This window comes from Somniosus microcephalus, chromosome 20 (genome assembly GCF_052327205.1).
Source record: "Somniosus microcephalus isolate GS21.2 chromosome 20, FLI_Smic_1.0, whole genome shotgun sequence".
Taxonomy (NCBI): domain Eukaryota; kingdom Metazoa; phylum Chordata; class Chondrichthyes; order Squaliformes; family Somniosidae; genus Somniosus; species Somniosus microcephalus.
Window position 1 is genome coordinate 71,828,673 of NC_141006.1, and position 25,107 is coordinate 71,853,779.

Below are 25,107 nucleotides of genomic sequence, written 5' to 3' on the forward strand. Positions count from 1 at the left end.
CTAACATTTTAAAAAAGTTGGAATCAAAGGAACTTACTTCCTTGTTCACTATCTGTGAGAATTCTGCATTGTGATTGGCTGCTTCGACAGCTTGTTGACGTCACAGCAGCTCGCGTTAGGGATTCCCCATTAACCTGCGCTGATTTCAACCAGGTGTCGGAAGAGCCGAACTTCTCGCCAAAGAGATCGCGAGGCCTTTGTGCGAAGCTTACTTCGGGCCCGGCGGCGAGCGACTTTGCTTCGCCACTGACCGCAAATTCCGGGTCAATGTGAATTAGTAGGCGGAGTGGAATGGCAATGCGCTTCCCCATCAGACAGCAAATGTTAACTGTGGGTCCAGAAATAGAAAAAAAATCTCCATGCAATGTAAATGCCAATGTTACGGGTGGGTCCCAAAAGTTGTCTTTTAATTATCAGTCTGAATAACTTCCGTTCTGTGGAAAAATTATCGATCTACATTGTCACATAACAAAAAAAACAGATTATCCGGTCATTATCACATTGCTGTTTGTGAGAGCTTGCTGTGCACAAATTGACTGCCGTGTTTCCTACATTACAACAGTGGATACCCTCCAAAAAGTACTTCATTGGCTGTAAAGCGCTTTGGGACGTCCGGTGGTCGTGAAAGGCGCTGGAGAAATGCAAGTCTTTCTTTCTTTCACTGAGGAAAACAATAAAACTCATTGACGGTAACTGGATATCTCTGGTGAAGCTAGATTTATAAAGCTTGTGAGGTCATTCCAGCAAGATCATTATTTCAATAATTGAAGAGCTGCAATGATTAGCCAGAGGTAAAAGGTCCTTGTTTTAATAAACAAATTTAAAAATGAACTAAATCAGAAATCAGAAATATTTAGACGGGCAAGCTCAAAATTCCCTTTTAATTCCCCCCTCCCCCTCCCACCCCCAGTGATCATGGAAATTGTTTTAATTTCTTCAAAATGTCAGCTTTGAATATTGTCTGTACAGGAAACTTTTGATTAACCGGCCCCTAAATAACCGGAAATGTCGGTTAACCGGCAAAATTCAGGAGTAGGTTCAGGTAACTTTTATTACTTGCCTTGCTCCATGTGTTGCTGTGCAAGGGTGTGGCTGCAGCTGTTGCTAAGCTACAGAGACGCTTGCAACTTGTGGCCATTGTTTTGAACCTGTTGCTAAGCAACAGGGTTTGTTGCTTTATACGGAGCTCTCGGCTCCGTATCTTTTACTATATCCGGAATTTTTGATGAACCGGCACCACGTCGGTCCCGTCCATGCCGGATAAAAGAAAGTTTCCTGTAAAATTATAAAGTGGTTCATTCACCTCTAAATATTACAAAGAATCTCAAGCATATGTCAAAGTATTTTAGATATTTTTTTTATTCGTTCATGGGATGTGGGCCGGCATTCATTGCTCATCCCTTGAGAATATGGTGGTGAGCCACCTTCTTGAACCGCTGCAGTCCGTGTGGCGAAGGTACTCCCACAGTGCTGACTTTGTCACAGTGGTTTGGTACAACTGAGTGGCTTGCTTGGCCATTTCAGAGGGCAGTGTTAAGAGTCAACCACATTGCTGTGGATCTGGAGTCACATATAGGCCAGACCGGATAAGGACGGCAGATTTCCTTCCCTAAAGTAAATTGGTGAACCGGATGGGTTTTTATGATAATCCGATAGTTACATGGTGATCCTAACTTTTTTTTAAATTCCAGATTTATTATATTAACTGAATTTAAATTCCCCAGCTGCCGTGGAGGGATTTGAATTTATGTCTCCAAATTATTAGCCCAGGCCCCTGGATTACTAGTCTAGTAACATAACCACGGTTGTTTGTCTTGTGACTAGCATTCAGAGTATTTCTTTGATCTGTTTGTTGATTTATTTAGCAGATGGTTATTTTGATCAAACAGAACTGGTCTGATCCATATTGACAGTTAGTGTGTTTGACATGTACGTGCAAAATGTTTTTATCTCTCAATTGATGGCCTGTAATTTAAGACGTGCATTTTGTGAAGACGAGCTCTATCTGTTCAGGAGAGACCAACATCTAAGAGGTCCCAGATGGGGTGTTTTTGGACACCGAACAAGTTGAAATTAGAAGCTTTCAGATAGAGCTGGAGTCCTTTCAACAGCTGTTGATGAAATCAGATCATAAAGTTTCCCAATGAGTTTTAAGCTTTGAGTTGGAACCAAGACAGTGATATTAATAGTGCAATATCAATTGTTTGGCAAATTGACAGACCCGAGAGAAACCAGAGGCTGTCCTTACTGATGTGCCTTCAATAACTCAAAGACAAGGAATTTAAAAGATTCAACTAAGGCTTTTAATCACTAAGAACATAGCAGCATTACAGGTCTTCCCACATCGGGCGTCTGGTAGGAATGACTCATCCAGCTCCTGAGACCTTTATATGGCAAAAGACAGGGGCGTAGCCAATACACACAATAGGAACAAAAGGGGGCGTTTCACACAATACAAGCAGGTGAAACACACAGGTAAAACACATAGGCTGATGAAGGCATATATTTCATCACAATTACTGTGGTACTTAACCCAGTAATGATGTTGTCATTGTGCTTCTGTTACACGCCTATTGTAATGGTATTTGCTGATTATTGGTTTGTAAATAAAGTTACCATTTGCTTTCATGTATAAATCTCCAGTCTGTGTGGTAGTAGCCACCATTTGGAAGAGTTTGGTTGAGTGTGCAAAACTATGATAAATCCATTAAGCAGATTATTGCATGTGCGTAATTGATAGTGATAAGAACACATCTCTGTAAGGACAGCTTGTAGATCGTAAGTGTCAAAACCTACAGGAATAACAGTTAGACCATTGACGGAGAAGATAAGATAAGAACATAGGAATTAGGAGCAGGAGGTGGTCATCCGGCCCTTCGATCCTGCTCTGCCATTCAATAAGATCATGACTGATTTTCTACCTCAGCTCGACCTTCCCGCACTATCCCCGTATCACTTGATTCCCTTAGTATCCAAAAATCTATCGATCTCAGTCTTGAATATACTCAACAACTGAGCATCCACAGCTCTCTGGGGTGGGGAATTCCAAAAATTCACAACCCTTTGTGCGAAGAAATTTCTCTTCATCTCAGTCCTAAATGGCCAACCCTTTATTCCAAGACTTTAAAAAAAAATCGTTCCTGGGATGTGGGCGTCACTGGCAAGGCCGGCATTTATTGCCCATCCCTAATTGCCCTCGAGAAGGTGGTGGTGAGCCGCCGCCTTGAACCGCTGCAGTCCGTGCAGTGAAGGTACTCCCAACAGTGACTTTGTTGTAGCAGTTTGGTATAACTGAGTGGCTTGCTGGGCCATTTCAGAGGGCAGTTAAGAGTCAACCACATTGCTGTGGGTCTGGAGTCACATAAAGGCCAGACCAGGTAAGGGCAGTAGATTTCCTTCCCTAAAGGACATTAGTGAACCAGCTGGGTTTTTAACAACAATCCAGTAGTTTCATGGTCACCATTACTGATACTAGCTTTTTTAATCCAGATGTATTTAATTAACTGAATTTAAATTCCCCAGCTGCCGTGGTGGGATTCTGAACTCATGGGGGGGAATTTTACCAGCCCTGAGGAGGCGAGTCTGCCGGGAAAATGGCAGAATCTGGGGATGGGTACCCATCCCGCCCCCAACCCGCTTCCATGGCATCTTCCCAGGAGGCGGGTACCCGACCCGCACTGGGAGCCGCCTCCCCGAGGCGGGAAGGGGATTAGTGCAGTTTTTTGGAGATTCCCTATTTTCAGCCCTGAAGTGTGGCCTTCCCGACGGCACCGAACCTCGCCAGGGTCAGCGAGGCGGGCCGTGGGTCTGCAGAGGTCGGAGGGGTCGAGATGTCCGGTGTGCAGGTGAGTGATGGGTGCAAGTGTGGAGAGGTGAATGTGTGAGGTGAGTGTAAAGTGTTTTAATAAGTTTTATCTACCTTTACTTCTTCCTGCAGGCTTCCTCCCTTCAGGTCTCGGGAGTCCCTCATCTCACCGACACAGAAAGCAGAATGGCCGCTGAACTGTCAAAAGCTGCAGCCTCTGCTTTCTGCTCAGGAGAGATCTCTAACTGAGCCTGAGTAGAAGGACTCAACTCAGAGGACAGATTGTCAGTGTTTCACAGCTTCACAGAGCCGTCAAACGCTGACATTTCATCTGTCAAAAGCTCTTGACAGATGAAACGGCACTCGCTGATGTCACCTGTAACTGGCTTTCCCTTAATTGACCTGCTGAACCCGCTGGGCGGGCTTAACAAAGTCAATCAAGGGAAAATAACGTGGGTTGGCCACAAGTCGATGGAGGCGGGACTAAAACCCGACAAGTGGGAGTCCCGCCTCCAAAAGCTCCCCATTGAGAAAATCCAGCCCATGTCTCTGGATCATTAGTCCAGGCCTCTTGGATTACTAGTCCAGTAACATTACCACTATGCTACCGTTCCGCTGTGACCCCCTCAAGTTCTAGACTGTCCTAAAACGTGATCAATGAAAGAGGCGGTGACAATTTACAATAACTGAAGATTTGCCTAAGTACATCTTGGTGAAATATTTTTTAAAAAGTAGCAACAGGGGTCTTGCGTTAAAAAAAAAACCCACTACTTAACCGAGCAAAAAAAAAACCTCAAAAAGCCACAGGGTAATGGAGTTGCAAATAAAATATTGTAGATTTAAACTGTGGAGTGAAGGTTACCGGAGTGCTTGAGACTTCCTTCTCATTAAAGATGAATCGTAACTGCGCAGCTGAAGATAAACTCTCAACCTGCAACCAGAGTCGAGCGGCACCCCTCTCCAGCAGCTCAACAGCCCAGTCAGACTTCACGTTAATTACTGAAAATAACACAAAAACCAATTGAACTAACGTTAACAGCTTTTTTAAAATTTAAATCACAAATAAATGTCAAAGCCACCCGAGCTTTCATTACTGGCAATAATAATCTCTGTGTGTGTCACGGTTTAGCACAAGGCCAAGTACATTTTGTTTCCGATAGCAAAATAGTGCGGATGCTGGAAATCCGAAATAACAACAGAAAACGCTGGAAAAACTCAGCAGGCCAGGGCAGCATCCGTGGAGAGAGAAACAGAGTTAACATTTCGGGTCGAAGACCCTTCGTCAGAACTGGAAAAAAAGCAGGAAAAGGGATAGATTTTAAAGCAAGTGGGGGCTGGGAAAAGGGGGAGGGGATGAAAGAACAACAGGGAAGGTCAGAGATAGGATAGAAAGCAGGAGAGATAAAGAGACATTGAGAGACATTAAGAGATATTCAAGGAACAAAGGATGGCTCTGGATGACGTGTGAATGGCCCTGGCAGAATAAAGGACAGCTGCCATGTGGGAGGGAAGAAAAAAGCCCAGACGAAAGTGTGGATTAAAAAGAGAGAAAATATATGTGATAGGGGCCGAGGTTATGATCTGAAATTGTTGAACTCTATGTTGAGTCCAGAGGGCTGCAGAGTGCCTAATCGAAAGATGAGGTGCTGTTCCTCGAGCTTACACTGAGCTTCCGTGGAACAATGCAAGAGGCCGAGGACAGTGAGGTCTGAGTGGGAATGGAGCAGTGAATTAAAGTGACAGGCCACCGGGAGCTCCGGGTGCCCCTTACGGACTGAACGGAGGTGTTCCGCAAAGCGGTCACCCAATCTATGTTTGGTCTCCCCAATGTAGAGGAGGCCGCATCGTGAGCAGCGAATACAGTATACTAGATTGCAGGAAGTACAAGTAAATCGCTGTTTCACCTGGAAGAGGTGTTTGGGGCCCTGGACAGTGGGAAGGGGGGAGGTATAAGGGCATGTGTTGCATCTCCTGCGCTTGCATGGGAAGGTGCCAGGAGAAGGGGAAGGGGTGCTGGGGGTGGTAGAGGAGTGGACTAGGGTGTCGCGGAGGGAGCGGTCCCTACGGAATGCTGAAAGGGGAGGGGAGGGGAAGATGCGTTTGGTGGTGGGATCATGCTGGAGGTGGCGGAAATGGTGGAGGGTGATCCGTTGAATGTGGAGGCTGGTGGGGTGAAAGGTGAGGACAGGGGGAACCCTATCGTGGTTCTATCATTTTAGCGTTATTATGTGTATTGCTAGCAGATCCCCTGTGACGTTGCTCACAATAAATCAATAACAGGAGGGCGCAAGTTATTATTTTTGCAACCAGGGGTGGATTTGTATTTAAGGAGGCCCGTCTTTTTAAGATCGCAAGGCCTGATTGCTGAAAGTAAACAGAGCAATCAGAGCATACACCTTTTGTTTTGCCAATTCTCATTCAGAACAACAGTTGGAGAGACTCATTGTAACAAAAAGTTTGACAATGAAAGTTTGCAGATTTGAAGTTGCTCGTAAATTTCCAGCTCCGGGTCAGGGAAAAAAACCCAGCATTAAATTCCTGGCTTTCTTCCTTTGTTTCAATACATTTGATTCTTTAAAGTGTGACATTTGAAATGTGAAGGCAATTCCCACATTGTTTACACAGATTCATGTGTCTTATCTCATCTTATCTCATTGAAACTTATAAAATTCTAACAGGACTGGACAGACTAGATGCAGGAAGGATGTTCCTGATGGCGGGGGAGTCCAGAACCAGGGGTCACAGTCTAAAGATAAGGAGTAAGCCATTTAGGACAGAGATGAGGAAGAATTTCTTCACCCAGAGAGTGGTGAACCTGTGGAATTCTCTACCACAGAAGGCAGTTGATGCCAATTCATTGGCCCAGTAATTCCGGGCCCAACGCGTGGGCACGGACGGGGTACTCACGCGTGGGCCCGATGGAAGTGCCGGTTTTCAGCATGCACAGCACATGCGCGGAAAACCGGCATTTCCTGTCCTCTGAATGTGTGCGCGCAGGAGTCTGCGCGTGCGCGCTGAAATTCCTTTTTTTCCCCCACAGGTTTGCGCCTGAGTAAGGGCCTCTCCTTTTTACATTCGTAAAAAGGAGACGTAAGGACTTCATTCTTTAAGGTAAGTGGTCTATTACTTAAAATTATAACATTTTTTCCACAGCTTTATTGTTTTTAAGGACTTTACAGTAAGGTAAGTGTAGTTTTAGTCCCGATTTTTAAAAAAATTATTTTTTTCAAAAATGTGATTAATTGTTTAAAATAGTTTTTAAAAGTTATTTATAGTTTATTTAATTATTGGGATGTTTTTTAAAATTTTATTTAAAGTTAAACTAGTCTTTTGGGCGCCCGTACTTTTCATGAATTTGACAGTTCTTACTATCAAACTCATGAATGAAGTTTCCCCTCCCCTGATTGGCTGCACAGTACTCACCTGATCCCAGCCAGCACATCGAACTAACTACGCCGCTGGATCAGGTAAGCACAGCGCGCCGACATCTGAACCGGGCCAGTGACAGGAATTCCAAGCAGGCCCAGGCTTCAGATGTCGGTGTGCCGGGTGAGTGCACATCGGGGGCTTGCACGCGCGGCAAGCCCCCGAACCTAATTTCTGGGCCATTAAATATATTCAAGAAGGAGTTGGATATATTTCTTAAGGCTAAAGGGATCAAGGGATATGGGGAGAAAGCAGGGACAGGGTACTGAATTTGGATGATCAGCCATGATCTCATTGAATGGTGGAGCAGGCTCGAGGGGCCGAATGGCCTACTCCTGCTCCTATCTTCTATGTTTCTATGTTTCAAAGTGAGGTGCAAGACTGTAACAAAATGTAGCTCAAGCAAATGTTGTTCTCGGTTACAAATCCACGTTATTAATAGAGAACTACAGACTTTTTGTTACAGCGAGGCTCCCCAACTGTTGTTCTGAATGAGAATTGGCAAAACGAAAGGTGTATGCTAGTCAGCATGTTGGAATGCCCAAACAAATGCTTACAGCATAGAGTTAATAAATGTTACTAAGCCATTCATGTACCCCACCCCCCCAATCAATGTTCCCCCTAAGGTGCGCGGCCGTGCAGTAGTGTGCACCAACCATGAGGTCCCGCGCAGGCCGCTCACCAGCTCCTGCCGCTGGAAGACACACCACGCTAGTGCGGCCACGCAACAAATTTAAAGGGACGATAGCAAAAATACTGCGGATGCTGGAAATCCGAAATAACAATAGAAAACGCTGGAAAATCTCAGCAGGCCAGGCCACATCCGTGGAGAGAGAAACAGAGTCCACGTTTCAGGTCGAAGACCTTCGTCAGAACTGAGAGAAAAGGCAGGAAATGAAACAAAAGGCAGTTTGGGGGCTGGGAAATGGGGGAGGGGATGAAAGAAGAGACATTAAGAGATATTCAAGGTGAGACGAGGTAAAGAAACAGACAATGGCTCTAGATGAAGTGTGAAATGCACTGGCAGAGTGAAAGACAGCTGCAATTTAAAGGGACCACGCACAAAAAATTAGCGGGAACATTGAACCCCCCCCCCAACGTGTCTATTTATCATTTGTACACAAGCAAACATAACTAAAGAATGATAGCAATAGGCTAATATTGAGGAATTAAATGTAACAAAATGGCCACATCCGATACTCCAAGGGTAGGCATTTACACGGGTTAGATTAATAACAAAGAATACAGTCCAATCTCAAAGTACTCTCCACTGAGTTAAAACCTGGGCCTAGAAATTCGAAGACGCCCATTTTTGGGAGGTAGAAGCGGGGGTCGAGGGGGTGGGATGGGGCGGTTACTGGTGGGGAGAGCGGTGGACGCCAATGGCTCACGTGCTTTGAATGTGGGGTCGGGAGGGGCCCTCCTGCTCCTCCCAGCTCCACATTCAGGTAAGTATATTTTAAACACTTTTAAACCTTGTTGGTTGCCGCCTAACAGGAGGACCCTTGGAGGAGCGCCCGCTAGGCCGCACATAGACCTTTCTTTCCTGAGTGCAGCTGGCACCAACGACCGCCTCTTCAGGGCAAACCGATCTTGCAGTGGAGGCTTCAAACAGGCCTTAGGCCTTTCAGTTGTATGTGTAAAGGGGCTAGCGCCTGTTTCAGGTATGGGCACTTATGGCCTTTATCAATATGGCGGGTAACGCACTCCCGACTCATATTGAACACGCACTTCCTGCCCGCCATATTAGAGGCTTAGGAGGCCATTTAGTGCCTGAAAAACGAGGCCGAAATTTAAGGCCATGATATCTAGTAAAGCTACCTTTAAATCACATTTGTTGAAGTGTAAAATATCGTCACCTATGAGTGAATTGATCCTTCTGCTCTCTGTGGTTACAGTATTTGAAAAGCAGTCACAATCACAATGGTGCAACATGACAGATGTCGGCAATGTTTTACCACGTAAGGATTACAGCAGACCTTTCCATTAATGTATGATCTCCTCACGGTAAAACAACATAGGCAAGCCAGGCTCATGACACCTGAAATTCAGTTCAAATTTTTTGCATACAAGTCTGTGGTAGATTTTCAACCTTTCTTATTAACACTTTTTCTCAGTAGTGTCTCGGAGGACATCGGAAGAGCTAGGTGGAACCAGGTATTAATTGGCTAATGGCTCTATCTTTGGTTATTGGGTTGCCCTTTCTGGCTTACTGATATCATCATCATATTTCAACAATCGAATAGAATAGAAAAGTTATAACAGCAGGAAATACTCACTTGGGTTTCTTTTCTGATGGCTCAGCTTCTTTAGTGTCTGCAGCTCTGAAAGAAAGGTTCAGACCTTAGACTTCCAATTTAAAAGATTTACTCATTTACTAAAGTGGCGACACAGGTTAGCAAGGCCATAAAGAAGCAAACCAAGCACTAGGGGATTATTTATAGAGGGATAGAATTGAAAAGTAGTGAAGTTATGCTAAACCTGTATCGAACCTTGGCTAGACCACACTTGGACTACTGCGTATAGTTCTGGTCGCCATATTATAAAAAAGATATTGAGGCACTGGAGAGGGTGCAGAAAAGATTTACAAGGATGATACCAGAAATGCGAGGGTATACATATCAGGAAAGGATGAACAGGCTGGGTCTCTTCTCTTGAAAAGAGAAGGCTGAGGGGCGACCTAATAGAGGTCTTTAAAATCATGAAAGGTTTTGATAGAGTGGATACAGAGAGACTGTTTCCACTTGTGGGGAAGAGCATAACTAGAGGCCATCAATATAAGATAGTCACCAAGAAATCCAACAGGGAATTCAGCAGAAACTTCTTTACCCAGAGAGTGGTGAGAATGTGGAACTCGCTACCACAGGGAGTGGTTGAGGCAAATAGTATAGATGCATTTAAGGGGAGGCTAGACAAGCATATGAGGGAGAAGGGAATAGAGGGTTACGCTGATATATTTAGAAGAGGAAAAACGGGAGGAGGCTCGAGTGGAGCATAAACACCAGCATGGACTGGCTGGGCCGAATGGCCTGTTTCTGTGCCGTATATCCTGTGTAATCCTATGTAATTTGTCTCTTGTAAGATTGGAGATACCTTCGTCTGTTAAATTGTGACTGGATGAAACCCCATCAGTGCCGGTTACCACTACAGAGTAAGTGCCCAAATCCTCTTCTGAAGGGTCAATCAAGATAAGTTTAGATCTGGAAAAAGAAAGATTTCATAGTCAACATAGGCAGCTCTTGAAGTTGGTACATTTGTTCCATTTTCTAATTGGTACGTCACGCAAGAGATGGAGATGCAGAACAGTGTTTTAGAAATGGTCCTGCATGCTTTCATAGAGGCAAAGAAGTGCTTAAAATAAGTCAAAGCAGAAATTTGATTTGCAGTACAGTAATAAACAAGTCTTGGGCTTCAGAAGGAGGGTTGGGAAGGGGAGGGGGGAAGATTTCCTCTGGTCACTGGTCGAAGATTTTCCATATTGACTTTTTGCAGTTAAACTATATAGGTTTCTAATTGAATGTATTTACTATTTGCTAGAATCAGCAATTAGGGCAAATCTTCCTAATATTCTTATGAAGTCACTAACACATAGCAATCAAAAAAATCTTCCTTTCAGGTTAAACTGCAAGACATTAAAATGCTATTGTCTAACCACCAGTTTTAAAACCACTGCAACTCCAGTCTCAAAGACTCTCACTGTTAATGTGCACTATTGAATCCCCAAAACTGACTACACTAGCAATGAACTATCCAATATTTAGCACTAATTGCAATCATGTGCGCTCGATAACTATTACCCACACAATTCACATTAAACTGCCCACCTACATTAGCAGAATGCAGGGTTAATTAATTAGAACATTCGTTTCTGTTCAAACAATTCATATTTCTTGCAATTACATCTACAAGATGCACTGCAGCAACTCGCCAAGGCTTCTTCGGCAGCACCTCCCAAACCCGCGACCTCTACCACCCAGAAGGACAAAGGCAGCAAGCTCATGGGAACATCACCACCACCTCCAAGTTGCCCTCCAAGTTACACACCATCCTGACTTAGAAGTATATCGCCGTTCCTTCATCGTCGCTGGGTCAAAATCCTGGAGCTCCCTCTCTCACAGCACTGTGGGAGCACCTTCACCACACGGACTGCAGCGGTTCAAGAAGGCGGCTCACCACCACCTTCTCGAGGGCAATTAGGGATGGGCAATAAATGCCGGCCTTGCCAGCGACGTCCACATCCCGTGAATGAATAAAAGAAACTGCAGTAACACAGTTTGTTAGAGCATTATCTTTTTTTTTTAAATAGAAATTTTAGTCTCTTTCACGCTCTGCGCTGCCATTGTGATTGCTTATTGCAAGTATTTCCCTTTAGCTGGAAGGGTAAGTGAGTGGGTCTTAGCACCCTCAATAAAGTTAGGGATTGGTTCTGTTGAATTTAAGGAATATTGCCTAGTGATCCAGACAGTGCTGGAAAATAATTTTAACTTTTTAGATTTAAATTAATTGGTAGAAGGATTAGAGGGGAGTTGAGGAGAACTTTTTCACCTAGAGGGTGGACGGGGGTCTGGAACTCACTGCCTGAAAGGGTGGGAGAGGCAGAAACCCTCATTGTATTTAAAAAGTACTTGGATATGCACTTGAAGTGCCAGAACCTACAGGGCTACGGACCAAGAGCTGGAAAGTGGGATTAGGCTGGAGAGCTCTTTTTCAGCCGGCGCGGACACGATGGGCCGAATGGCCTCCTTCTGTGCCGTAAATTTCTCTGATTCTATGAATAGAGCTTACATAATTTAGCACACATTTAAGCATCCGTCAGCACTGGGACCTGAGCCCCAGACTGAGGGAAACGTGAGCAGCTTGATCACTGCTTTGTTGATCTGATTCTGTTTTATTGCTCAGGGTTCATTTTGAGACTGAAAGTTCCCGAATTTTCCAGATTCTTACTTGTCCTCTTTTGTTTCAATCTGCACCCTCTCAGGAGTTGCAATTTCTTCGTAGTCCTTGGACCAAATAAACTTTGGTGCATCAGCGGCCTCGAGGTTCTGGAAAGCCATGAAAATATTTCCATCTTCGTCCACACCGATATCTATCTCTGTGGTATCTGCGGAAAGTAACAGACCTGCTTCATGTCGTGTTTATTTATACAATTGTTCCACCTGAATCATTTATTAGTTTACTAATAGCAAATACAATGTAATACAAGGAAATGTGCAATTTAGTCTAGTGTAATATTCTTGTAAAGATATAGGGGGAGAAATTCGTTAGCGACCATTTTTGGGTCGCTAACATCGCCTGGGCACTAAATTTAGCACCTGGCGAATAATAGTGCCGCAATCGCTGAATTCAGTTTTAGCGCCACAAGAGGGAGGTGGAACGCTAATTAATCCAAGCTCCACTTCCTTCTTAGAGCGCTAACCCCGAATATCGGGGCGGTGCGTTCTGCAGCCCTACGCACTGGGCCACGTAGCGCTGCCGCATGGAAGGGCTCCTCCCCAAGCCCACAACTCTGCGGGGCCCTACCTGTGCCACCAGGGAGCAGGGTGCCGGGCTGCCAGATCGCGGCACCCGCGTTCAAAGACGCAACGGGCCACGACAAGTAAATCGGCTGATTTTTCCCCCCCCGCCCGCCCGCCACCTCCCCTTTACTTATTGCCCCGTGAACCTCCTGCCGCTCTGTTCCCGCCCCCCTGAATCGGTCACTGTCATCGCCTGGCGCAGATTCGGGGGCGTGGGCCAATTTTGCAGGCAGGGCGAAAACGGGGCGACACGCATGATGATGTCTGCACAGCGGAGCGGGGCGCTACCGGTTACCGCTGCCGCTAAACTTCCGCTGAATTTAGCGGGAGTTGTTAGCGGCGCCGCGCCCGGGAGCGAAAAGTCGTTTGCGCCCCGTTAGCGCCACCCAGAGGCACTAATGGGAGGCGCATATGCACCGAATTTCTAGCCCTATAGATTAATATTAGTCTCTTTCCAGTAACTAGTTAATTAGACCAAGTTGGTTCAAAGTCTTTCATTTATGTGGAGTGAAAGTACCAATCTTTGTGCACTAAACTCACAAATGGTACAATTCTCATGTTTTCGTGTCGGCTGTGGTTCAGTGGGCAGCACTCTCGCTTCTGAGTCAGAAGGTTGTCGGTTCAATTCCCACTCCAGAGACTTGAGCACAAAAATCTAGGCTGACACTCCAGTGCAGTGCTGAGGGAGTGCTGGAGGTGCCGTCTTTCAGATGAGGAGTTAAACCGAGGCCCCGTCTGCTCTCTCAGGTGGATGTGAAGGATCCCATGGCACTATTTCGAAGAAGAGCAAGGGAGTTATCCCCGATGTCCTGGCCAATATTTATCCCTCAAAAAAACAGCATAAAAATCAGATGATCTGGTCATTATTGTTGTGTATGTAACCTGTTCCACCTTAAGAGAGCTTAAGCCTGTTCCACCTTAAGAGATGTACTACTTTCTCAGGCTGCTGTAGACGTAATACCGGGGGTGAACACACCGGTATATAAGCACTGTGCAGTAATCTTGTATTCAGTATAGTCCCTACCTCCAACCAGTAAAGACCTGTTTTTATTGTTATTAGTCTGTGTCTTAATTAACTAAATAATTCACAGACTTAACACTGGCGACGAGTCAGGTTCTTACCCTGCGGCAGTTATTCCACGGCGGTTGAAGAGAGGTTTCAAACCACACCACCCCACTGGAAGCGACAGGCATTAGGGCCCTGAAGCCTCCATCAGCTTGTGAACCGGAGTAGAAGACAGGGCTGGGGAAGACAGAGGTACAGGGCGATAGCGATCGGCAGATAAGGGCCGGGCCGCTTTGAAGTGAGGGGCGCAGCCGGGCCATCGATCGCAACCACCGATAAGGGCCGCACTCGGGCTGAAAGGGCAGCGGCTGCAGAAATTGAAGGCGCGAGAGCCGCGGTGCACAGCGCGGGCCATCGATTGCGATCGGGAGATAAGGGCTTTGGAGTGCGAGGCGCAGCCGGGCCATCGATCGCAAGCACTGATAAGGGCCGGGCCGCTTTCAAGTGCGAGGCGCAGCCGGGCCATCGATCGCATCCGCTGATAAGGGCCGCACTCGGGCGATCGCGGCGAAGATAAGGGCCGCACTCGGGGGCTGAAGGGAGACGGCGTCGGGGGACGGGTGAAGACCGCCAAGCGCGGGAAAACCGCCATTTTGTGGGCGGAGGACGACGGCAAGAGCGGGAAGCCGCCATCTTTGATAACAAGTAAAGAAAAGAAAATCTGAGAAATTGCAAATCTACAATGCCTAAACACGGGAATATTAGCACCTTTGATAGTGACCTCGAAGATTGGGCCATATATGTTGAAAGAGTAAAAAATTATTGTAAGGCCAATAAAATTCGTGACCAAGATAAAGCTCTAACATTATTAAATTTAATGGGTGCGAAGACATACGGGCAATTGAAACACCTGTTATCACCAGATGAACCGGCGGATAAGACGTTCGATGAGATTGTTACTGTCCTGAAAGATCATCTAAACCCCACGCCGCTGATGCTAGCGGAACGATTTAAATTTTATGACAGAAGGCAGCTACAGCATGAAAGCAATGCTGAATATTTGCTGGAATTGCGTAAATTAGCGAAATATTGCCAGTTTGGAACGGGACTGACAGATGCACTACGAGACAAATTTGTGTGTGGTTTATTTAAACAGGATACACAAAAGCGACTGCTCAAGGAGAATGAGCTGATGCTTGAGAAGGCGGTCACTATGGCAGCAGCACACGAAGCCGCAGCGAGAGGCATGGCAGTAATGCAGCTACGGTCACCGGAGCTCAGTGCACACAAATTGGGTGTGAGTTCTGGCAAATGTTATCGTTGTGGAAAGACAACGCATGATCAGAACCAGTGTTGGTTTAAAAACCAAGAATGTAGAACTTGTGGTAGGCTTGGACACATAGCTAGAGTATGCAGGTCAGGGAAGAAGACCAGCAACAAGAAGTCACCACAAGGAAAATACGCAAAAGTACACAAGGTGGCCGAACAGGAGTCCGATTCAGACGCTAGCAGTAATGAACTGGCTGGCTTAAGCTCTCTTAAGGTGGAACAGGTTACATACACAACAATTATCACATCGCTGTTTGTGGGAGCTTGCTGTGCATAAATTGGTCTGCCGTGTTTCCTGCATTACAACAGTGACTACACTTCAAAAGTAGTTAATTGGCTGTAAAGAGCTTTGGGACGTCCGGTGGTTGTGAAAGGCGCTATGTAAATGCAAGTCCTTTTTTATTGGCTCTACAAACATCAGGAGTGCAATTCCACCTTAATTCCTGCAGGGGGCATACTATGGGGTGGAGCCTGGATCCAACCCTCCTATTCTCTGGGCTCCTCCATTTCAATGCCACTAACGATAGCAACAGACAATTCAGCGCATTTTTTGCTTTAGATAGCGGTAAAAACTTAGATAGAAATCAGTGACCCCCAGACAGTCAGAAAGACACCATACCTGGTCTGGTTACCACGAGAACAGGGTCAGAGGGTAATGATGGCTCACCGGTCCCGGCTGAATTGAATGCAACCACGCGGAAAATGTAGGTTTTGCCTTCCTCCAAGTGTGAAATCTTCGTTAAAATTGAACAAAAAACAACTCGGTTACATGTAAACGTAACTTTAACGCCACTGCTGTAAAGGGTTTTCCACCCAGAGGGTGGTGGGGGTCTGGAACTCACTGCCTGAAAGGGTGGTAGAGGCAGAAACCCTCATCACATTTAAAAAGTACTTGGATATGCACTTGAAGTGCCGTAACCTACAGGGCTACGGACCAAGAGCTGGAAAGTGGGACATAACAACAGAAAACACTGGAAAAACTCAGCAGGCCAGGGAACATCCTTGGAGAGAGAAACAGTCAATGTTTCAGGTCGAAGACCCTTCTTCAGAACTCTGAAAGGTCTTCGACCTGAAATGTTAACTCTGTTTCTCTCTCCACGGATGTTGCCTGGCCTGCTGAGTTTTTCCAGCGTTTTCTGTTGTTATTTCGGATTTCCAGCATCCGCAGTATTTTGCTATCGTGCTGGAAAGTGGGGATTAGGCTGGGACGGCTCTTTTTCAGCCGGCACGGACACGACGGGCCGAATGGCCTCCTTCCGTGCCGTAAATTTCTATGCTTCTATGATTCTAGGTGTTGGCACCTTCTCGGGTGTAAATGTTATTTTTTTTTTCTCTACTCCCTCATCATTTGGTCATTATCAGCAGCGCCGACACAAATTTAGGATAACCACCACCGAAGTCCTCAGCGCACATGATACCAGGTGTGTTCTTCTCCCAGGAAATAAGCTGCAACGCTCCAGAGTGAACACCTGCAAATCGGAGCAAAAAAACATTCTGCCCGCTTTTCATATTTTCTCCCGGTGATTAGAAGGCAGAGGACTGCAAATTCACCCTTCGCCACAGGTCACAGGGTTCCCCAGGAAGGCCATCGTATGCCCCATATAAAAAGACACAGTGAACTATACAACTGCGACTAGATCAGGAGGGAAACTACATTTTTTTAAAAAATGGATAAGGAAAGGGATCACATTCATATTCCATTAGTTGAATTGCTGCGATCCCCAGCACCATCAGAAGAGCTGGTTTCAGCGTCTGTAAAACACAACGTACAGCGGAAATCATTCCCCCAGGAGCAAAAATAAAGGGGAATATTTTACTGGGACATCAGAAGTGCCAGCATGCAGAAAGACCTTTACTGAAGCTCTTTGAACTGAGTCAATACAAATTCAGAACCTCCCTGGTTCAGTGGTCAGGCTGATCATTACTGTTAACTTTAAACTCAGGTGCACAGCCGCAAAGAAATATATGTTAAATATAAAGTCTGGAATGCAGTAACACTTACTTGAATAGACTGGGCCTATACTCTCTGGAGTTTAGAAGAATGAGAGGTGATCTCATTGAAACATAAGATTCTGAGGGGGATTGACAGGGTAGATGCTGAGAGGTTGTTTCCCCTGGCTGGAGTGTCTAGAACTAGGGGTCATAGTCTCAGGATAAGGGGTCGGCCATTTAAGACTGAGATGAAGAGGAATTTTTTCACTCAGAGGGTTGTGAATCTTTGAAATTCTCTACCCCAGAGGGCTGTGGATGCTGAATCGTTAAGTATATTCAAGGCTGAGATTTGATAGATTTTTTGGACTCTAGGGGAATCGAGGGATATGGGGATCGGGCAGGAAAGTGGAGTTGAGGTCGATGATCAGCCCTGATCTTATTGAATGGCGGAGCAGGCTCGAGGGGCCGTATGGCCGACTCCTGCTCCTAATTCCTATGTTCTTATTTTCTTATTAACATTCTCTGCAAGTACCTTGTGTTGTTATTTTCTTGCCCTGTATGTAAGTCCCCCTTTGGGTGAGGGTAGGGGGTGGAGGAGGGGGCAGTATGTCTTGTATGTAGGTCTTGTGCTCCCTCAGGTTTCCCTCCTGGCTGGTTTCCTTCCAGCAAAGACAGTGCCCCCCAGCAGCAGCACCCTGCCGATAAAGTGGAAGTGAAGGGGAGAATGTTGCTGGCTAGAAGCTTCGTAATGTTATAACATATAATCTTGTACGAGTCATGAATATTTTTTGGGGTCACATTTTTGGTCTTGCTTATATGTGAATGTAAATGGTAAACGGTATTTTTTATTTTTTTACGCCTCTCTGTAACAGAAAGAAGAAAGACAGACTTGCATTTCTGTAGCGCCTTTCACGACCTCAGGACGTCCCAAAGTGCGTTATAGCCAATTAAGTATTTTTGAAGTGTCATCACTGCTGTAATGTAGGAAATGCGGCAGCCAATTTGCACACAGCAAGCTCCCACAAACAGAAACGTAATTATAACCAGATAATCTGTTTTTAGTGATGTTGATTGAGGGATAAATATTGGCCAGGACACCGGGGATTACTCCCTAGCTTTTCTTAGAGATAGTGCCGTGGGATCGTTTACGTCCACCTGAGAGGGCAGACGGGGCCTCGGTTTAACGTCTCATTCGAAAGGCGGCACCTCCGACAGTGCGGCGCTCCCTCAGCACTGCACTGGGAGTGTCAGCCTAGACTTTTGTGCTCAAGTCTCTGGAGTGGAACATGAACCCACAACCATCTGACTCAGAGACGAAAGTGCTGCCCAGTTGACATAGGCGTGCACCACAACCCATTCCTGACTAGGAGAACAGTCTATTCCGCCCATCACTACTTTTCAAAAAGCCCTTATTTGTATTCACGCTGCCTTACTTTTAACGAAACTCATTGACAGGAAAAATCCCTCCACTACAGTCCCCGCTGTCAGACCTCTGCCAAATTCTTTAACCATTTGCTGACAGTGTGCATGAGGGTAGCCCGAGGGTTAGGTTTAGGGTTAGGGTTCCGAAGGTTATGGGTTCCAGTCCCACTCCAGAGACTTGAGCACAAAAATCTAGGCTGACACTCCAATCCAGTGCCGCACTGTCGGAGGTGCCGTCTTTCAGATGAGACGTTAAACTGAGGTCCCGTCTGTTCTCTCAAGTGGACGTAAAAGATCCCATGGCACTATTTCAATGAAGAGCAGGGGAGTTCCCCCCGGTGTCCTGGGGCCAATATTTATTCCTCAACATCACTAGAACAGATTATCTGGTCATTATCACATTGTTATTTGTGGGAGCTTGCTGTGCGCACATTGGCTGCCGCATTTCCTACATTACAACAATGACTACACTTCAAAAAGTACTTAATTGGCTGTAAAGTGCTTTGGAATGTCCAGTGGTCGTGAAAGGCGCTATATAAAGGCAAGTCTTTCTTCTTTCTATCTGGCTTTCTCTCTTTCCCCATGGAAAATCACCTGACCTTAGCTTCCTCTCTCTCCACACTGGCATGGTTGAGATTAGGAACTCTCCACCAGGGGCCTGTGAACCTGTATCCTAACATTCCACCAAATAGTTTGTTTGAACTGCTGCTAATGCCAGTGCGTCTCTCAAGCAGCGCGCCAGCTAAACCACCGGCCCCCTCACATTCACGCTGCTGAGCTGAGGTTGTTTTCAGACCTGAAACATCACTGCTTTCCATATTTGACTGAATCAGAAAATCATTCACAAACCCTCATGTGTGTTTTAAGTATCGGCTCTTCATTTAAGGCTATCCACTCTTCTGACTCGTTTTCACACATCTCAACGAAGTAGCTGGTGACAGGGTCCTTCCCCATGTACAGCGGAGGCTGCCACATGAGTAGCAGGGAGGTGCAGCGCACCTCAGTGAATGTCACATCGAAAGGTGGTCCTGTGGGAACAAATTGAAAACTTACTTTGAACTTTACAGTACAAATTAACAATTCAAAATAAAGGAGGAGGACAGAAATGGGAAAGCTATATGACATCTACAAGATGCACTGCAGCAACTCGCCAAGGCTCCTTCGGCAGCACCTCCCAAATCCGCGACCTCTTCCACCTAGAAGGACAAGGGCAGCAGGCGCATGGGAACACCACCACCTCCAAGTTCCCCTCCAAGTCACACACCACCCTGACTTGGAAATATATCGGCCGTTCCTTCATCGTCGCTGGGTCAAAATCCTGGAACTCCCTCCCTAACAGCACTGTGGGAGCACCTTCACCACACGGACTGCAGCGGTTCAAGGCGGCGGCTCACCACCACCTTCTCGAGGGCAATTAGGGATGGGCAATAAATGCTGGCCTTGCCAGTAATGACCACATCCCATAAATGAATAAACTTAAAAAAAACATGCCATAGCAAGAGGCTAGTCCCAGTTGTTAACAATTCGTGGCAAACGACATCACTCATTTTGTTCATATGAGCTTTTTTAAAAATTCCTTCCTGGGACTTGGAAAACAGTGACAGGATCGGACAAAGTCAACATGGATTTACAAAAGGTAAATCATGCTTGACTAATCTACTGGAATTTTTTGAGGATGTAACTGGTAAAATAGATAAGGGAGAACCAGTGGATGTGGTGTATTTGGACTTTCAGAAGGCTTTCGATAAGGTCCCGCATAAGAGATTAGCGTGTAAAGTTAAGGCACATGGGATTGGGGGCAAGGTATTGACTTGGATAGAGAACTGGTTGGCAGACAGAAAGCAAAGAGTTGGAATAAACGGGTCTTTTTCCGAGTGGCAGGCAGTGACTAGTGGGGTACCGCAGGGATCGGTCCTTGGACCCCAGCTATTCACAATATATATTAATGATCTAGACAAGGGAACTAGATGTAATATCTCCAAATTTGCAGATGACACAAAGCTGGGTGGGCGTGTGTGCTGTGAGGTGGATGCCGAGAAACTCCAGGATGATTTGGACAGGTTGGGTGATTGGGCAAAAGCATGGCAGATGCAATATAACGTGGATAAATGTGAGGTTAACCACTTTGGTGGCAAAAACAGGAAGGCAGATTATTATCTGAATGGCAATAGATTGGGAGAAGGGGAAGTGCAACGAGACCTGAGTGTCCTTGTGCACCAGTCGCTGAAGGTAAGCATGCAGGTGGTTAAGAAGGCAAATGGCATGTTGGCCTTCGTAGCGAGAGGGTTTGAGTACAGGAACAAGGATGTCTTGCTGCAGTTATACAGGGCCTTGGTGAGACCACATCTTGAGTATTGTGTGCCATGGAAGGAGTTCAGCGAAGATTCACCAGGCTGATACCTGGAATGGCAGGAATGACGTATGAGGAGAGATTGGGTCGATTGGGCTTGTACGCGCTGGAGTTTAGAAGAATGAGAAGGGATCTCATTGAAACTTATAAAATTCTGACAGGACTGTACAGACTAGATGCAGGAAGGATGTTCCCGATGGTCGGGGAGTCCAGAACCAGGGGTCACAGTCTAAGGATAAGGGGTAGGCCATTTAGGAGAGAAATGAGGAGGAATTTCTTCACCCAGAGAGTGGTGAACCTGTGGAATTCTCTACCACAGAAGGCAGTAGAGGCCAATACATTAAATATATTCAAGAAGGAGTTGGATATATTTCTTAAGGCTAAAGGGATCAAGGGGTATGGGGAGAAAGCAGGGACCGGGTACTGAAATTGGATGATCAGCCATGATCTCATTGAATGGCGGAGCAGGCTCGAGGGGCCGAATGGCCTACTCCTGCTCCTATCTTCTATGTTTCTATGGAAGGCACGGCCACCAATGGTGGAGCAATTAAAATAGGAGATGCTCAAGAGGCCAGAATTGGAGGAGCGCAGATATCGCGGAACCTTGTGGGGCTGGAGGAGATTACAGAGATAGGGAGCGGCGAGACCATTGAGGGATTTGAAAACAAGGATGAGAATTTTAAAATCGAGGCGTTGCTTAACCTGGAGCCAGTGTAGGTTAGCGAGCTAAGGGGTGATGGGTGAACGGGACTTCGTGCGAGTTAGGACACGAGCAACTGTGTTTTGGATGACCTCAAGTTTACAGAGGGTGGAATGTGGGTGGTTGGCCAAGAGTGCGTTGGAATAGTCAAGTCTAGAGGTAACAAAGGCAGGGATGAGGGTTTCAGCAGGGGATGAGCTGAGGCAAGGGGCCGATAGGGTGGTTAGTGCTCTTCAGTGGGAGGGGTTTATGCTCTACCACAACCCATATAATGGGGAGCGGGGACACCCACACCCAAACCCACCAGATGCAAGTCTCCCTCTGGATGTCAAGGCAGTATTCAGAGCCGGAACTCCGGTCTCCTCTATGAAGTATGATAATTAGTGTGTTACCACCGTGTTCACCTGAGGGTAGCAAACTCACCAGGCTGTGGCATTGTCCATTCCTCACATTTAAACTGGTCACTGGCTTCAGATGGCTGCCCGACTCCTGCCCAGTTCATCGCAGAGGCACAAAATTCATAAAAACGGCCTTCTGTTAAGTTTTGGATCTTCAGAGGAAAGAAATATCAAATGTAAAAATTTTGCAGCTTTTTTTTGGGGGGGGGGTGTGGAAATTAAATAGAATGCTCTGGAATTAAAGTCTTTCTTTGTACTTTCAAATTGCTGTTACCACTCTTCAGTATTTAATCAAGCACGTGAAGAAGTAAAAGTTTTGAAGGACCCATTTCCTTATTTAATTCTTTAAAAAAAATGTGTTTATGGGATGTGGGTGTCGCTGGCAAGGCCAGCATTTATTGCCCATTGCTAGTTGCCCTCGAGAAGGTGGTGGTGAGCCACCTTCTTGAACCGCTGCAGTCCGTGTGGTGAAGGTACTCCCACAGTGCTGTTAGGGAGGGAGTTCCAGGATTTTGACCCAGCGACGATGCAGGTTTCTACATCACTTCACTGTGTAATTTTCATCCCTCTGGTATAAAGGCACCACATGATGAAGGATTCTTACAGTATTTCCCACTCCCATCTCTTTAGTAGCCGCTCATGTCCACTTTCTCTCCTCCTGGTTTGGAAACCATCTGACCTAAACTTTGCTCTGCTTCTGACATATCAGCCGAGTTTCAAAACTGACCGTATGGGGATTATCTTGTGTGCAAACCCACATTTGGCCGTTCCATGGGATGGATGGGCCATTGGTGCATCACATACAACAGGAAGGTTGTATGAAGCTTAAGTAAGGATTCCCATTCATTAACGAGGAACAAATCACACAGATTTGAGTGTTTAAGGTGCATCATTAGTTGGTAGATTTTTCATGGGGTTGTCAATGCATAATTAGTTTTATTTTCATTATTATCGCACTGCTTTCCTCTACATTCTTCTGTTTTATTAATGTCGCCATCTAGAGAAAAGCTTAGAAATCTGACGGAAATGCCAAGATGACGCAGTGTGTACTAATTTCATTATGGCAAGACTAATCACAAAAGACACCAAAATAAATTGCGTCTAAGCCCTCAGTCTTATAATGTCCAATTTACCTTGTAAATCCTTGCTTTTATCGGCTTAATATTGACTTCACGCCACTCAGCATCTGCTGCATCACGGTAATTCAGGAAATAGCCCAGAATATCTGCTCCAACAGGGAATTTGGGTTCCTTCCAGCCAATGACCATTTCACTCTTCCCAGAGTTCAGTTGTGTCAGGCCATGAGGTGCTGATGGAAGAACTTTACAAGAAAATACAGCCATAAGGTAGAAGCATAAAAAAGACACTAGGTCCATCCTATCTGACTCCCTGCCGTCCTAGCACTTCTAACTGAAGATATATTTCTCTTCAAGATACTGCTCCAATTTGATCTTGCAATAATCTAAGCTACTTGTCCCTAAAACCTCCATTGGTAAGCTCTCCCAAAATCTACCCACCCTCTCAGTTAAGTAGTGGCCCAGAAATTCGGGTCGGGGGCTTCCCGTGGGTGTAAGCCCCCGACCTGCACTTACCTTGCGCGCCGGCTATTGAGCTGTGGGCCCCCGTGGGATTCCGATCCTGGGCCTCCTCCAACTGCTGGCGCGCAGTGCTTGCGTATCCCAGGGGCGCAGTTAATTCGATGCGTCCCCTGGGATCACGTGGGCTATGGAGAGCTAATCGGAGCAGGGAATGCTTCATTCATAAGTTTGACAGGAAGGGCTGTCAAACTTATAAATACTATGAGCCCCAAAACATCACCACTAAATCTTCAAATAAATATTTTAAAAATCAAATTTTTAAAATAAACTATAAATTACATGAAATAACTATTTTAAACAATAATTTAAATTTTTGAAAACATTTTTTTAATTTTCTAACGGGGCTAAAAATAAACTTACCTTTCTTTAAAGTATTTAAAAATAATAAACCTGTGGAAAAAATGTTTTAATTTTAATTAATTCACCACTTACCTTATAAAAAGCAAGCCTTGCGACTGCTTTTTATATGTCTAACTTCTGGAGACTTACCCTCCCGGGAAAACCTGCAAAAAAAATGTAAGTTCGATGCGCACGCGCTGCCTCTCCTGCGCATGCGTTCGACCTCTGAACCCCTTCTTTCGGGGGAACGGAAGTGCCTGTTTCCCGCGCATGCGCAGTGCATGCAGGAAACCGGCACTTCCATTGGGCTTACGGGTGAGTACCCCGTGCGTACTCACCCGTGGAGACCCGAATTTCTGGGCCATTGTTTTCTTATGTCTCACCTGAATCTGTCCTTTTAAGCTTGTATTCATGGTCCCTTGTTCTGCTATCCTGTACCAAATCATATATTGCTAACTTCGCTTCTACATCTCTGAGCCCTATTAAGCCATAATATTCCCCCTCAGCCTTCTTCTTTCCAATGAGGAATCACAACAACAGTCCGTCTACAGTCAGACTCTCTAGTCACCTACTTATTCCAGTAGCTCTTCTCTGTACCTTTTCCAATTCAGCTACATCCTTCCTGTGGTGCGAGTTTCAGAAGTGCGCAGAATATTTCAGGTGCAGCCTCAACAACGCTCTATACAGTGGCATGATAATCTTCTTTGGTCTGCACATGATTGTTCTACAACCCAATTGCTTTCTTGATGGCAGCCAGACATTGGCTCAATGTCATAAGGGATTTATCCGTGATAACTCACAGATCCTGTTCCTGATTTGTTTTTGTTGGTATTTTCACATTAATCCTATTAGTCCTCTGCTTATATCCCTAAGTGCATTACTTTACATCTATTTACATTAAACTGCATCTACCAATTATCAACCCGCCTTCCCATAGATGCTGAGAGATTGTTTCCACTGGTTGGAGAATTTAGAACTAGGGGGCCATAGTCTCAGGATAAGGGGTCGGCCAGTTAAGACTAAGGTGAGGAGAAATTTCTTCACTCAGGGGTTTGTGAATCTTTGGTATTCTCTAGACTGAGATCGATAGATTTTTGGACTCTAGGGGAATCAAGGGATATGGGGATCAGGCGGGAAAGTGGAGTTGAGGTTGAAGATCAGCCATGATCTTATTGAAAGGCGCAGCAGGCTCGAGGGGGTGTATGGCCGACTCCTGCTCCTAATTCTTATGTTCTTATGTTCCCAAGCAGTCTAAGTCCCCTGTACTTTGTCCCTATCTTCCTTTG

At 45.7% G+C, this 25,107-nt stretch overlaps 1 protein-coding gene across 1 annotated transcript in view; it reads right to left on the reverse strand.

The window, feature by feature from the left end:
- myom3 (myomesin 3) overlaps positions 1–25,107 on the reverse strand; it is a 125,270-nt gene that overhangs the window by 41,559 nt on the left and 58,604 nt on the right. Inside the window, exons 17-24 of the mRNA XM_085962979.1 lie at positions 23,018–23,205; positions 21,910–22,036; positions 19,286–19,464; positions 15,702–15,816; positions 12,176–12,332; positions 10,325–10,431; positions 9,511–9,555; positions 4,668–4,804 (exon numbers count right to left, since the gene is read on the reverse strand). Of these exons, the coding sequence (XP_085819105.1) occupies positions 4,668–4,804; positions 9,511–9,555; positions 10,325–10,431; positions 12,176–12,332; positions 15,702–15,816; positions 19,286–19,464; positions 21,910–22,036; positions 23,018–23,205 (1,055 nt within the window). The remainder of the gene's footprint in view (positions 1–4,667; positions 4,805–9,510; positions 9,556–10,324; positions 10,432–12,175; positions 12,333–15,701; positions 15,817–19,285; positions 19,465–21,909; positions 22,037–23,017; positions 23,206–25,107) is intronic.